Raw genomic sequence first — 14,016 nt, forward strand, 5'->3', positions numbered from 1 at the left:
AATTCATTATTACTGTACTCTGACTGTACTTGTACATATACCCTCCCTCCTCCCCCCCCCTTCAAGCATGTAGGTGTCGGCAAGAGTTGAAATATTTTATTTGGTAAATAAGGGAGCAGTATGGCTTCTATTATTATGGTTATTTGCTATTGTCCGCACAACCCATTTATCTAATTTCATAATTTTATCTAAGTATGTTTTACACGGGGGGCACGTCGAAAGGGGGCACATCGAATTTTGGGCACGGCCAAAGCCAGGGGAAGAGGGGGAAGTCATATTTGGCGGACTATCTTGAGAATTAACTTTTTTTAAATTTTATGACAAACTATTAAAAATGATATTTTTGACATTTAACAATGCTCGAAGTAAACTTTATAAATCTAATATGATATACTTCAAGTGATATGTACATGTAGCTGGGATGAAAAGCCGTCCATCATATGAACATTTTGACCTTTCATATTGAAGATAAATTATAGGCCTACTTTTTTTGGTGTTTTGGGGGAAAAATGTTTATCTTCAAAACGAAAGGTCAAAATTTTCATGGATGACTTTTCCTCCCAGCTACATACACTTCAAGTAGGGATGACCATCAAAATTTCATGTTGCCCCAATTGCTACAAAATATTGTTTTCTGGAAATAACTCAGCAGCAGAAGTATTTTGGTGGTTAAATGGTCAAAATCGGTCAAAAACTTTTCGAATTATGAATTTTCAAAGTTTCCCATTCTGACCGGTCATTGGAACGAAATAAAATGACAAAGTCCAAAAATAGCAATGGGAGCAAAATTGGTATAAGCATATATTTACCTTTTTATATTTCTTTATTTTAATATAAAGCAAACATGAAACAAGCATATTGTGAAAGTATCAAAGGGGTTTCTTATGAAATGGCACTTTACTAGTCAATAGCATAAATTATTTCTTCAAACCGAGGCACTGAAATCATGCTTTTAGAAAACATTTGCTAAAAATCATCCAAAATGGCTGAAATGGCACAAAATCAAAAGTCCAGGTGAACTTTTTTTCCACAACAATATAAATTATACTACACATTAAAAAAAACTACTACAAGGGATTTTCAACATAGGAATCCAAACAATCAAGTACCAACATGCACAGCTTTGTCCTGATATCACTTTTGGGGTTTTAACAAAATGTTTAACCTCTACTGTGATTGGCAGCTGCATAAGGTATCTCTTTGATAGCTGATAATGCCCAGCCATTCAGCAAGTGGCTAATAACTGACCTTGATAGGCTTGAATGAACACTGTCATCTGCTTCAAAACCATCACACTAGGACCTGGTCACTCCATAATGCTACAGGGAGCACAGTACTTTAACAATGGAGTGAAAGACTCATTATTGATTAGGCGAGTATTTTAAAAGTACAGTTCCTGTGCGTGTATAGCAGCAAGTCAGTGTAGATGGTATAAATATAAGAAAACGTTTGGGGTTGAAATCAGGTGAAAAATACATCAAATGAGCACGAAACTTCACATTTATGCTCAGAAAGGTATCTATTTAACATGACTCGAAAGGTGTATGGAAATTCCAAAGGGAAGCTGGTGATTTATTTTTTAACTCGAGATCTACTTGTCCATTTTTTTAACCTTTTTACAGAGGGTATGATAGAGGTAATAACGGCAACTCTGCCAAATTACAGCTCAGTAGGTCAAGGTTTTCACCTGATTTTATTGATCTGAATATTTTGTGCCATTCCGAGCAGTGCTGTACTTGGCCACTGGCAATTAAGCGCACTGTGGCGATGGACCAACTTTGACTCACACTTACAGGAAAACCAAATAAGTTATGTTGCTGTAATTTGCAGGATAGTTACAAAATATAATTGGCATTAACATCCCCAATTTTTACAGAAAAATTTTGCAAAATAAAAGAATAAGCTCAATTTAGAAATGTCTGTGCAAGCAGTGCATAGTTGAGCTCCTGTATGTCTATGGGAGTGTTCTAATCAACTTGATGGTTCATTGGTCATCCCTACTTCAAGTACATATCATTAGATTTATAAAAGTTACTTCGAAGACTGTTAAATATTTTTTTTAAAATAGCAATTTTTATTAATTTGCCACAAAAATGACATTTCTCGTATATTCAGAATGCAATCATGGAAATTTAGTGTGTCTGTGTGCTCTCAGGGCCAGGCCCCACAAAAATATAACCCCTTAAAGACAACATCAGACATTTTAGGTGAATTTGAGATTTCTCTACTTGCGGGTAGACGAGTTACAGTGGCGTACCGTGGCCGCTCCTACCCCGGGGTGCTGAAGAAAATTCAATTTTGCCGCCCTTCCTCAACAGCCCGCAAAGGTTGACCCAATTTTTTTCGGTGGTTTGAAAAAGTGAAGAGCAAAAAAAAAAAAAGGATTATAGGCGCTAGCGCCATAAAAGCAACACATTTTTATGTATACGCCCTTTTTCTTTTTTTTTTGCTGCCCTTCTTCTTCCGCCGCCCCTCTTTTGGCCGCCCCTTCGTTGTGGCTGCCCCCTGCTTTTACCCCGGGGGGCTCGCGCCCACAAAGCCCCCCCCCCCCAAAAAAATACTCGCATGACTTATTGTTGGTCGATTTTCACTATCTAAATCAATATATTATTGAAAAATAACACTTTGATGTTTTGCAAAAGTTCATTCTACAAATCAAATCATATACTTTGAAAACTTGCTTAATTTGTTGTTGTTAATGAGTTATGTATATACGTTTCACAAAAGTGTTGTTGTTTCAGCCCTCTCTACAACATTTGTCAAGAACCACAGGATCTACAAAAGTATATCTGTGATATTTGAATTCGTCTACACGCTCGCTATGAAATGATCAATGCATTGCCAAAGCTTACTACCATTCGCAAGATGCTGTGTACCAAATCGCAACAGTTTAAAACAGCTGCTAACCGTAAGTATAGAGAAATTAACTACATTTTATTTGAATGGGGTTTCAACTTTTCAATATTGCTGTTTTCCTTTTTTTGTTTTTGTTTTTTGTTTTTTTTGCCAAATTTTTCATTTTGGACTTAAGGCCTATCCTTAACTGTTAAGCAATTTAGCTTATATACAATTTTAATTTGTGACACTTTCGCTGTAATCACCGAATAAGCCTTAATAATATATCGGAATTAATTGCAAAATTATCCGATATATTGATAATAACGTTTGTCAACTGAACAGGGACCGTGTATAATACACGGTCCCTGCCTGATCTGAACAGTTCATGATGAAGGCCCATTAATAATAGGCCTAATAATAACAATAATAACTTCACACGGTAAAAACATATTCAATACAATATTGATCTTCCACATGTCCGTGTCATTTTTCATTTCGTCATCAAGAATTTTCCAGATTGTTGATCATTTGATCACAAATCATGATTGGCTGCAAATCATCAGGATACATGATCAACCAATCAGCATGTAGGGAGTTCATGTCATGAGAGGTGTGATGTCCCGGGGGCCGCTCAAGTTTCAGAAGTCTTCTTCTCTGTTTTCTTCTCTGTTTTCAGAGAATGAACGCGAATCGTTTATGGGGGGATGTCAGAACCGCCTGTAGAAAATGGTTGTATTTGAACCTCTAGTTGGTGCTTACATGCGGGTATTTGGGGGGCTTTGGGGCGCCAGCCCCCGGGGTCAAAGTAGGGGCGGCAAAAACGAAGGGGCGGCGGAAGAAGAAGGGCGGCAAAAACAGGGCGGCAAAAACAAAGGGGCAGCAAAACGAATTAACAAAGAAAAAAAGGCGCAAAAAATTGAAAAAACAATAAATTTTGAAAAACGGTTGCTTTAGGGCGCTAGCGCCTAAAATCTTTTTTTTTTTTTTTTTTTGCTCTTCACTTTTTTTTTTTTTTTTGAAAAAAATTGGGTCAACCTTTTCGGGCTGTTAAGGAAGGGGCGGCAAAATTGTTTCTTCTTCAGCCCCCCAGGGTTGGGGCGGCCACGGTACGCCACTGACTTAAGGGTCCCTAAGTGTTTTTTTAAGTGTTTCCTGATTTGCATCAGCTCAGGCCCAGGGCCATCACCCAAACAGTTAGAAAATGATTTAAAAAGAACCCCCAAAAAACCCATGATGTGATACAAACCTGTTAAGGAGGTAGGGCCTACATTTAAAATAAAATCCTGGTTAAAGGTATCTTTTAGATAAGATCAGTTTTAGGGGGTATTGGGTAAGATTTGTTACGAAACCATGCTAAATTCCTGTGTTTTTTCTTTTCTGTTTTGAAAATCTCTGGACGCGCAGGTGTACACCCCCGGGTGCGATGTGTACAGTGCATAGATTGTGTGTGTTGTTTATTGATTTATTGATTGTTATTAATTAACATTTCTAGCTACAAATTACAATGGAATATCTATCTGTCTACCCGATAAGAAGGTTGGTTTTGAACTTGATTAAATTAGTCTGGTTACAATTGTTGCGTTGGGCATGATCTACACGGAAGCAAAAGTATAACTTCATTCACGGACGATATCGAGTTTTTGCGTAGCATTTCGATGTATGTAATGAATAATGTATATCATTATTATTATTATCATTATTATTACTAATTACTATTATTATTATTATTATTATTATTATTATAATTATAATAATTATTATTATTATTATTATTATTATTATTATTATTATTATTATTATTATTATTATCAGTGTTATTATTATTATTATTATTATTATTATTATTATTATTATTATTATTATTATTGTGTAATCTAGTTCAGTATTACATTATTTTGAATTTCTAGCTGTCCACGTTACTAGTAACTTGTTCTAAATGGCAGAGGCTGAAGTTGTAGTGGACCCAGATGAAAGGAGCATTCTAGTTGAAAACATACCTTATGAGACGGACGATGCTGGACAACTTAAGGATCGCCTTCAAAAACATTTTGAAAACTCATCAAATGGCGGAGGGACGTGGACAAGATAGTATGTCCTGTTATGGGCACACTGACTAAATCCATAGTTGTTTTTGTGTCCGCCAGAGGTAAGTTTCCTTATAATAAAGTTAGAAATACTATAGACTACAGCGGTGAGCAGCATACATCTGGCAAGCTTGGGCGGCAGAAGGGAAAGACAATTTACTGGGTGGGCAATTTAAGTTTTTTGCCCTCAATTTATGCAGGGAAAATAATTAACTGGGTGGGCAGCTGTATGCTAGGTGAATTCAAATTTGCCATCAAACTGCACCATTTTACATATCAAATTAAAGCCCTTGAGTAAAGAAAGCCAAAACTGAAAACATTTTTGTCATAGCACTTTCCGTAACAAAGTTACATCTTGTCAAAGATTAACTTTCATCAAAAAGATTCAGATAGCAAAATTCCCCAAAACGGCAGTTAGGGGTGTTTCTAGATCTTAGTCTCATGGGGATGGCGATAGCAGCTTTTTTAATGGAACTGCTATCAAAATCCTCTAAAATTCCATGTGCGACTTGATTATCACCATAAAAATCATATATTTGGGTCAAGTGAAGTATAGAAAACATATTTATGTAGGTTTCCTTCACCGACCTATTCTCGAAAAAAATTCAAATTTCTATGTAAATATGCATTGTGTTTGGGTCCCGGTCTTGGCGAATTTCGCTGACTAGCAAATGTGTTAACTAAGGTTTGCCTGGGATACCTATGTAATTAAGTGGTATCCAGGCGTATTGATTTTCCATAGTGAAGTTTTTGCGAAGAAATCGGTTTCGAGTTTTTCGACTGTAACAAGAATTTGTCTAAGACAAGTTCACGGATCAGGTGTATAGTAGGCCTACATGTACTTTGAGCTACTTTGGTCTAACATCTAATATTCATATCTAACCTACTCTGCACTTATTCGACAATAAAAAAGTGATATGAGGCTCAATAATGATGGCTGTGTCTTGACTCTGGAAAACAATATTTTTTAAAAACCTCATTTTGCATTTAGTTTTTTAAGCCACCTCGGGAGCCACCTACAGGTTCTCATTTTGCATTTAGGTTTTCGATTACGTTGCAAAGTAGCAAAACTTTCTTTATATATGGCCCAATTCGTGCCTATCGACAGGTCTGATTTCTTTTCTTTTTTTTTTTATCTTTCCACAAGACACAAAGTGCCCTGTCTTTTATTTTCATTATATATTTTCAAAATCATAAGAATCAATAAAAAGACAGGTCTGATTTCTATAATGAGGTGTCACCGGGTTTGCAAGAGATAATAATACCAAATCTAAACACCATGAAATTCACCACATCACGACCAAGCTCACATTGGGCGCCCCATTCCTTTTTAAAGGAATTTTTATTAAGCCACCTACAGGAAACAAATTTGGCTATAACTACGAAGAAAATTATATGCAAGATGCCTTATCACTAAAGTAAACAAATTACACAGCCATTTGCTCTTGCTAGCTTTTGTCAAAATTAAAAACAGGGAAAATATGACACAACATCCAATGGGGGAGTAACACAAAATATATAAACAGAGTTAAAAACCCGTCGTTTCGAAGACAAAACTTTTCTTTTTCAAGGAGTAGAAAATGAGACCTGCTCTCAATATAGTGGAGACCAGCTCTGATCATAAAAAGAAGAAGATAAAAAGCTGCATTGACTAAAACATTGATTAAGCAGCAGAAAATAAAAGAAATCTAAATAACAGTAGAGTCTAGAGTGGGTTATGATAGGTGTGAAAAACCATAACAGCAGGCAAGGTATGGGGAGCCAAATGGGACAAAAGACTGGGGAAAGGCACAAAAAACATATGTTAGGCCAAGCAGGTCACAAAGGGGGAAATCGACATGGTAAGGGAAAATTGAAAATAACCAAAATCTAATGAAAAGGAGGACCACTGACCCCACAATCCGGCACACGGAACAACATAGCCCGCCTTTCATTAGATTTTGGTTATTTTCAATTTTCCCTTACCATGTCGATCAGGGTGCGGTTTTTTTTTGCACACATATGTATACAAAGTTATTTCAATTGATATCAAAAAATGCACAAAAGTGATTAATTATGCAAATTAGCAGATTACAGGTAATTATGTATTCATGATATTTTTTTGTAAATTAGGCATGAGTAATTTTGGATTTTTTCAATATTTAATGAAAGTCTATTCATTCACCATAAATATGTCAAGTATGAACCTGTTATGATGTTGAATAGAGAAACTGCAGTTAATTACTGAAATATAATACAAAACATACAAAGTTTGACATTTTGACGATGTCTGGAATAGAATTTTCATTTTTTTCTGTAAACATGGTATGTGTCACCATTGCTCACAGCCAAATCCGAAAAGTAAAAATTAAAATTTATTTGCAATGAGACTTTAAATTAACATTTTGTTATCTGGATCAATATGGGAGGACAAATGGTAAAAGGAACAGCCATTCCACTGTACCGCGTATGCAAAAATAGTATGGCCTTGGACACACACAATGGCTTAGAGCTATTGTGGTTTGGAAAATTACTCCCTAAAAAATATCTTTGATAATGTTTTGTTTCAACTAGTTTTCCTCAAGTGTTTCATTCGTTGTCGACGGAAATAATTTACATGCTAAGAAAGATTAGTATTTGAGCTAAATGGTGGTAGGTCCCTTTGTTTCAATAGGCCTATATTTACTGATTTATGAGCGATTTTCAAAAATCCATAAAAATCGGCAGTAGCTCTTAAACAAAACAATTTTTAATTTTTGAGGACCCGATGATAGCCTCAGAAAGGCTTCACACACCATATACAGTATTAAAAATTCAAACAATTTGGATAAATGAAGCATATGAGGAAATTCATTTATCGACATGGATGTTTTCTAAAATTGGCCAACTTTGAAGCGCGCTTTTCAATTCACTGTTATGCTTGCATGCACAGTGTATAGCAGAATTATTGTGCAGCCAGTAAGGCACCATTTTAACACAGTAGTTATTACGTTGACATAAACATTTAAATAAGTGTACATGCATAAGTCATATCCATGACAAAACATGAATGTCATTATAGAAGGAATGGATAATATTGCTTTGTGTTGTAGATTCTGGTTGGTTACTGGTGTTTGAGCATTATGAAGTACACGTAGACCCCGCAGTAACGTTCATTTAGCCTACATAGTATGTAAATAATTTGAAGTAATTTCTTAGAAGTGTTTAAAATGACATAAAAATGTATTAGACTAGAGTTGTAACGATGGAACTTGAATTGGTACTTGAATTGCTTAGAATTGACATTGATATACAGGGTATCGATAATAAACATGGTGTGACTATGAGAGCTGTTTGAAAAGGAATAATTTTGAGGTATGTTTGTGAAAAATATGTATTAAAAGTAAAAGTTGTAATCGTTGTAATCGTACACATATGTGAAGTAACTTAGCTTAATAAAACGAAGTATAAAAATATATGTTAATGTGGAAAGTAACTATGGGTTTTGACAGTGAATGTTTCACGTTCATTCAATATGCAGAGTTAGGCATTAATGAGAATAATTATACTGACATGTTAAGTATTAAACGTCATAGAATACATGCCTGATTTGTCGGGCTGATAATAAGGTCCGATTTCTGGATGACAAGTGCATGATCAATGCATGACCTCGTAAATAGGCCAATTAGGGCATTCCCCTTTGACCTTAGGTAACATGCTCTTGTATATCTCATGCACGCGTGCCAAATGTACTAGTATTCGAACATAACAAAACGCTGGTTTTCCTCATCACTCATGAATTACGAAAGCAAATCAATGTGATTACAACTCAACTAAACACATACGCAGTTTCGATGGCATTTATGTCGATTTTGGTCTTCAGTGTTTCAAAATACGACAATACAGAACATGTATAATTGGTATGCCGTGTTGTTTGCATACAGTTTGTCGCCCAATTGGGCCACCATATTGCAAGTTTGGCAATAACCAATGGATTTTATGGTAATTAACAAACAAAGGCCATCGGTTTAAGAGGCGTTTCACTGCCTCGTTATCTTACGGTCAAATGCCACCGTCTATCGAGTTCTAAGAGGCGGTAAACTGGTTTAAGCAATACAAAGGTCTCGGTTTATTTGGTGTTTTTATGAGTCCATTAATTTTGTATTTTAAACAAAGAATATACGCACAAGATTTCATCCCGTGCATATTAGTAAATAATAATAAAATAAAAACCAAGCAAATTGTGGTTTTATTTCTAAGCTGGACATACTTTAAGCAAAACAATTATTGCGAAGTAAATCTAGCAAGAGTGAAATTAGAAGCTTTTTACAAAGTCATGCCAAATAAGGGGCCCGCCGTAGCGGGCGCCCAAAAACAACATAAGCAGCATGAAAAGAATAATTGCATATTCAGCGTGGTCTCAGAGGAGTAGACATACGAATTACAAGTAGTACTGGTGGTAGTTAGTAGTGTATTAGGTGCCTTTTGAGGTGCCCAGTGACGTTATATCTATTTTAGTTCGATGTCATGGTGGGGTCCCCGGATCTGTATTTAGCAATGACATCATGGAGGGGATTCCCCCGTGATCTTACGTTGGGGAATCCGTAGTATTCTATATTTATCACCTTGTTTCTAGAAATAACGTTGGGGATTTAGCGATGTTTTTATGGGGAATCCCTATATCTAAATTTAGCACTCTCGTAGGGAAATTCCCTGTATAATGTTACTTACTATAAGACGTTGTTAACTTGATTCTGTAGATGCGCATTTTACGGCAAAGCATGGAAATCTTAAATTTGCTGATGACGATCTCAAAGTTAGTCTACTTCCACCGGTAAGTAATCATTCATGAAACAAATGAAAAAGCATAATCAGATGATAATCGTGTTTTTGACAACAACAAAAATAACATAAACAACATCTACAACTTAAAAGGTACAAGCTTAAAACTTACATCTTAATATATATTATAGTTTCCATATAAAGTCAATAGTGACATCATTTCGTTGTCTAAATGGCTTTTGAAATACGAAATCTTATCAAACAGTGGTGAATCTGATTGCAATCTTGAGTAACCAGAACCGGTGTTGGATTTTTTCCTTCAGGTGTTTCGAAACCTTTCTACGACCATCAACCAATTTTACTGGAATATCATCCCTCGGTATCAATCTAGAGATATCGCTGAACAAATAGAAGACTTATTGGGAAAGACAAACATTGAAGAACAAAAAACACACAAAATTACCAAAGCAAGATGTACACTGCAGCAACTTCATGAAATCCAAAGCATGTTAGTGGCAGCTGGACCTCTAGGAAGCCAACAGATTCAAGCAGATATCGTTGATAGGAGCATATACATCACAGATATTCCATACGTAACCAATGAAATACAGCAACTCAAAGAGGAACTTGAAACATACTTTCAAAGAGTTACCGACAATAAACTAGAAAGGCTCGTTTGTGGAATCCAGGGGAATTTGACAAAGGCAATAGCAGTCTTTCATACGATGGAAGGTGAGTTTGTTATCAAAACGTATCTTTGTTTAACAACAACAAAAGCATCAACAACAACAACAACAACAACAAACCCTTCATCAAATAACGAGGTTTACCTTAAGGGTTGTGCAATAATCATGTGTACCCCGGGGTGGTGCATTATTTATGGGGGGCAAGCATTTTTGGCAGGTTGAAAGGGGGGCAGCGATTTTTGGCATGTCGAAAGGAGGCGGGCCAAGCGACTTTTGGCACAGATGTTTTGGGCACCGTTTCTATATTGCGCCCTGAAAGGTGCAGGAAAACGTTAGGAACACGTTCAAATATGCAGAATTTCCTGCTCGCTGCACTCGCATTACATAATAAGATAATTTAAGGTTTTAAATTTCGGTTCCTCAAAATCTTGCATGTGTAAAGGGGGCAAAGATTTTTTGGCACGTCAAAAAATATACTAATTAGCTACGCCCTTCTCATGAATATTTAGATATGCTAATTAGCCACGCCCTCATGAATATGCAAACCGAAAGTGACCTCGGTTGACCTTTGACCTCATGACACGGAAGTGGTCCTGGAAAGCCCTCTTACTACTCTGATCTCGTTTTTCTTAGATATGAATTCATTTCTGGAGCCAAAAAACCAAAGAGACACTGATTCAAGATTTCTTGATGAAATGATTTCTGTGTCAAAGCTACCACCGGTAAGCATCTATTATAAAGTATTGCACTTAATACGGTACCGTACCTATCTACTATGTGGCTATTGCAATCCCCTGTATCATATTATTATACAGGGGTGGCTGTAGGCCTATGTTGACATTTTGTAGTATATTTTGTTGTTGTTATTTTATTAAAACTTAATTTAGGCCAGGGGGTACTTTACAGGCCATGCGGCCTTCCGGCCGAGTACCTCCTCATTCAATGTTTGTGTTTGTATGTGACAACTCAAGGTACCTCTCGTTCGTGTAGGCGCCTTCATGTTACTTTCGTTTCATCACTTATTGACAGTAGCCTACCTATTATAGTGTTAATACGCTGTCAGGGCAGTTACCGATTTTATGGCGGAAGCCTTTTGTCCCGAACAAAAGATACCTCTCGATGAATAGCGTTTCGGTAAATCAAATCGGCACAAAGGAACAAAGCATTACGTAATCTATTTCCTCTCCTTTCTATCTCTAACCTCCTTGTGGACTAGTGATTGAATATCTTCCTCTGAATCTGCCATTAACACAATGTCATCGACAAACCGTAGGTTGTTGAGGGTTTTGCCGTGGATTTTGATGCCAGTGTTCAGGTGCTGGATTGCTATTGACTAATTCCAGTAGTATGTTAAATAACTGTGGCGATAGGATGCAACCTTGTCTTACTCCTGTGGCAGTTCTGAACCCCTCTGTGATATCTTTGCCCACCCTCACTGCATTTTTAGATCTGATCATCTGCCATACAAGCCCTGTAAGAATAGAACTATCTTGTCCGGGTAACCTAGGTGCAATCCTCGATTTCAACCGGAGGTCAACCATCATGACCAGTAATTTCTACACAAAAGCCCCAAATCAAGAATGAGCCTTGCTATGGTTTACACGTGCAATTCTTTGCGCGGCGCAGAGGTTGAGACTTTTTGGATAAAGCTGAACAGCTGTAAAATACCCATTTTGAGGGATATACCAATTGTTTCAGAACATACAAGTATTGCAAATAATTGGTGCACATTCACTGCTATTATACATTTCATATGAGTGCTCACGAATGATCTCAATTTTGATAAGGACCAATGGAATAATACAAGGATTTTCAAACTTCCCGGGCAAACGTCATTTACTCAGAACAGCAATTTTACGTGTACGGCACTCTGCAGTGTTCATACGAATCATGATATTATTCTTTTTAAGGTCATCAAGTTTCACAATCATTATGAGGTCAATAATAATTGTTGGATTTTATGACATTCGATTGAAAGAATGGTCAAATTTTCTGTACTGTTTTAACAGTAGGCCTATCAAAATAACATCTTAATTTATGAGTAAATTAATACTGAAACCAGCACATCACATTCTTACATACTTTCTTACAGATGTTCACCGATGTTACAGCAACGTGTAATGAGTTGTACTTCAAGTTGCTTCCATTGAACGCAAAACAGAAGTTACAATCAGCAATGGAGGAAAGAAGTGGATATGGTTTGACAATTACGAAAAATATAATCAGCGGATCTTTTCATCAAGTTTGCAACGGAAGAAATGTCATTATGGAGGCTGTTGGAATAGCTTCAAAAGGTAGAAACGTTTGATTTTAGGACATTTTTAAAGTTGACGATGACGCATGACCTGGTATAAAATGACGTTAGATTTGAGGACATTTTAGTCAAGTTTGTAGTTGATTGTTACACAGGGCTTGGTACAGGGTGTATCAAAATGAGTGGTACTTGTCATTTTTCAGTGATTATCATTATGGACAGGACTGCCACATCACAATGTAACATAGGATGCACCTTATCTTAGACAAATGTGAAGGATTACAAACTGCAAATTGAGGCCATTTTACTGTGATCCAATGCTGCATTTGGGAGCAGCAGGATTGTCAATAAACATGAAAACGGATCAATGGGTACCAATCATTTTGATACAGCTTGTAAGATGACGTATAGATTTTAGAACATTTCATTCAACATGTTCAACGTTATAGTTGATGAGGACACTGTGTCTGGTAAGAGGACGTTAGGTTTTAGTTTATCAAGAGAACATAACTTATTTCTAAACTTAAATACATGTATAGCATATGTTTCATTCTGCCTTTCTCGGTTTTATACCCTTTAAAGCATTCCTACATGTCACCTTTGTTTCCAATGGACATTTTATTGTGAAATTTCATTGTACAAGGAATACATTAAAAACAATTGCACATAGCCTCCGCATGAAAAGTAATGCAATCACTCAAAAAGCATTTTGTGTGAATTTTACAGTTCGGATGTAAAATTCACACACAATGCTACCTGAGTGAGTACAAACATAATTAAATACATTTCATACGGGGGCGTGATGTATACATTAGCCTGGTCGAAGCACAAGAAATGCTTTCACGAAACATGTTGTTTCTTTTGTTCACACAGAGGACTCCAATGAACGTCGATTCGTTGTTATAGGTGAAACTGGTTCAGGGAAGAGCGAGACCTCCAACAGCATTCTACACCAACGTGGCCTGTTTAAAACATCAATGAGTGCTTCGTCCGTCACTAAAACTTGCATGATAGAAAAGGCAGAAGTGAAGGACAGGGTCATCTCCATTGTAGACACACCAGGGTTTTTGATGCAGATATGGACCAAGACAGTATACAACTCGAAATTACAAAGTGCATTTTGATGACTGCCCCTGGTCCACACGCCTTACTCCTTGTTATTCGCATTGGACGAATGTCTAAACAGGTCCAAGAAACGGTACGACTCTTTCGCGAAATCTTCGGTGAAAAGTGTACGGATTACTTAGTGGTTGTATTCACCGGTAGGAATTCGCTATCGGAGGTCAGAGACGGTCTCACAATCGAAGAGTATGTTGGTACCGTTGAGAAAGACGTTGCTGATATATTGAGGGATTGTAACAATCGCTATGTAGTGTTTGAGAATACAGTTGATCCGGACTCGGAAGAAAACGAA

The 14,016-nt window shown here is 36.7% G+C and overlaps 1 protein-coding gene across 1 annotated transcript; it reads left to right on the forward strand.

The window, feature by feature from the left end:
- Positions 1 to 4,922: 4,922 nt before the first annotated feature.
- Positions 4,923 to 13,726, forward strand: LOC140147561 (uncharacterized). The gene is made up of 6 exons (XM_072169342.1): positions 4,923 to 4,984; positions 9,641 to 9,714; positions 9,986 to 10,394; positions 10,982 to 11,070; positions 12,441 to 12,642; positions 13,476 to 13,726. Exons 1-6 carry the CDS (start codon positions 4,939 to 4,941, stop codon positions 13,724 to 13,726), a joined length of 1,071 nt encoding a protein of 356 aa, XP_072025443.1. The 5' UTR covers positions 4,923 to 4,938.
- Positions 13,727 to 14,016: the final 290 nt, after the last annotated feature.

This window comes from Amphiura filiformis, chromosome 3, assembly GCF_039555335.1.
Source record: "Amphiura filiformis chromosome 3, Afil_fr2py, whole genome shotgun sequence".
NCBI classification, from domain to species: domain Eukaryota; kingdom Metazoa; phylum Echinodermata; class Ophiuroidea; order Amphilepidida; family Amphiuridae; genus Amphiura; species Amphiura filiformis.

Excerpts from the sequence above, each read along its gene's own strand:
- LOC140147561 (XM_072169342.1), top strand. The coding sequence starts at position 4,939 with ATGGGCACACTGACTAAATCCATAGTTGTTTTTGTGTCCGCCAGAG. Across the intron at positions 11,071-12,440 it reads CTGTGTCAAAGCTACCACCG|ATGTTCACCGATGTTACAGC; the intron begins GTAAGCATCTAT and ends ACTTTCTTACAG. Across the intron at positions 12,643-13,475 it reads TGTTGGAATAGCTTCAAAAG|AGGACTCCAATGAACGTCGA; the intron begins GTAGAAACGTTT and ends TTGTTCACACAG.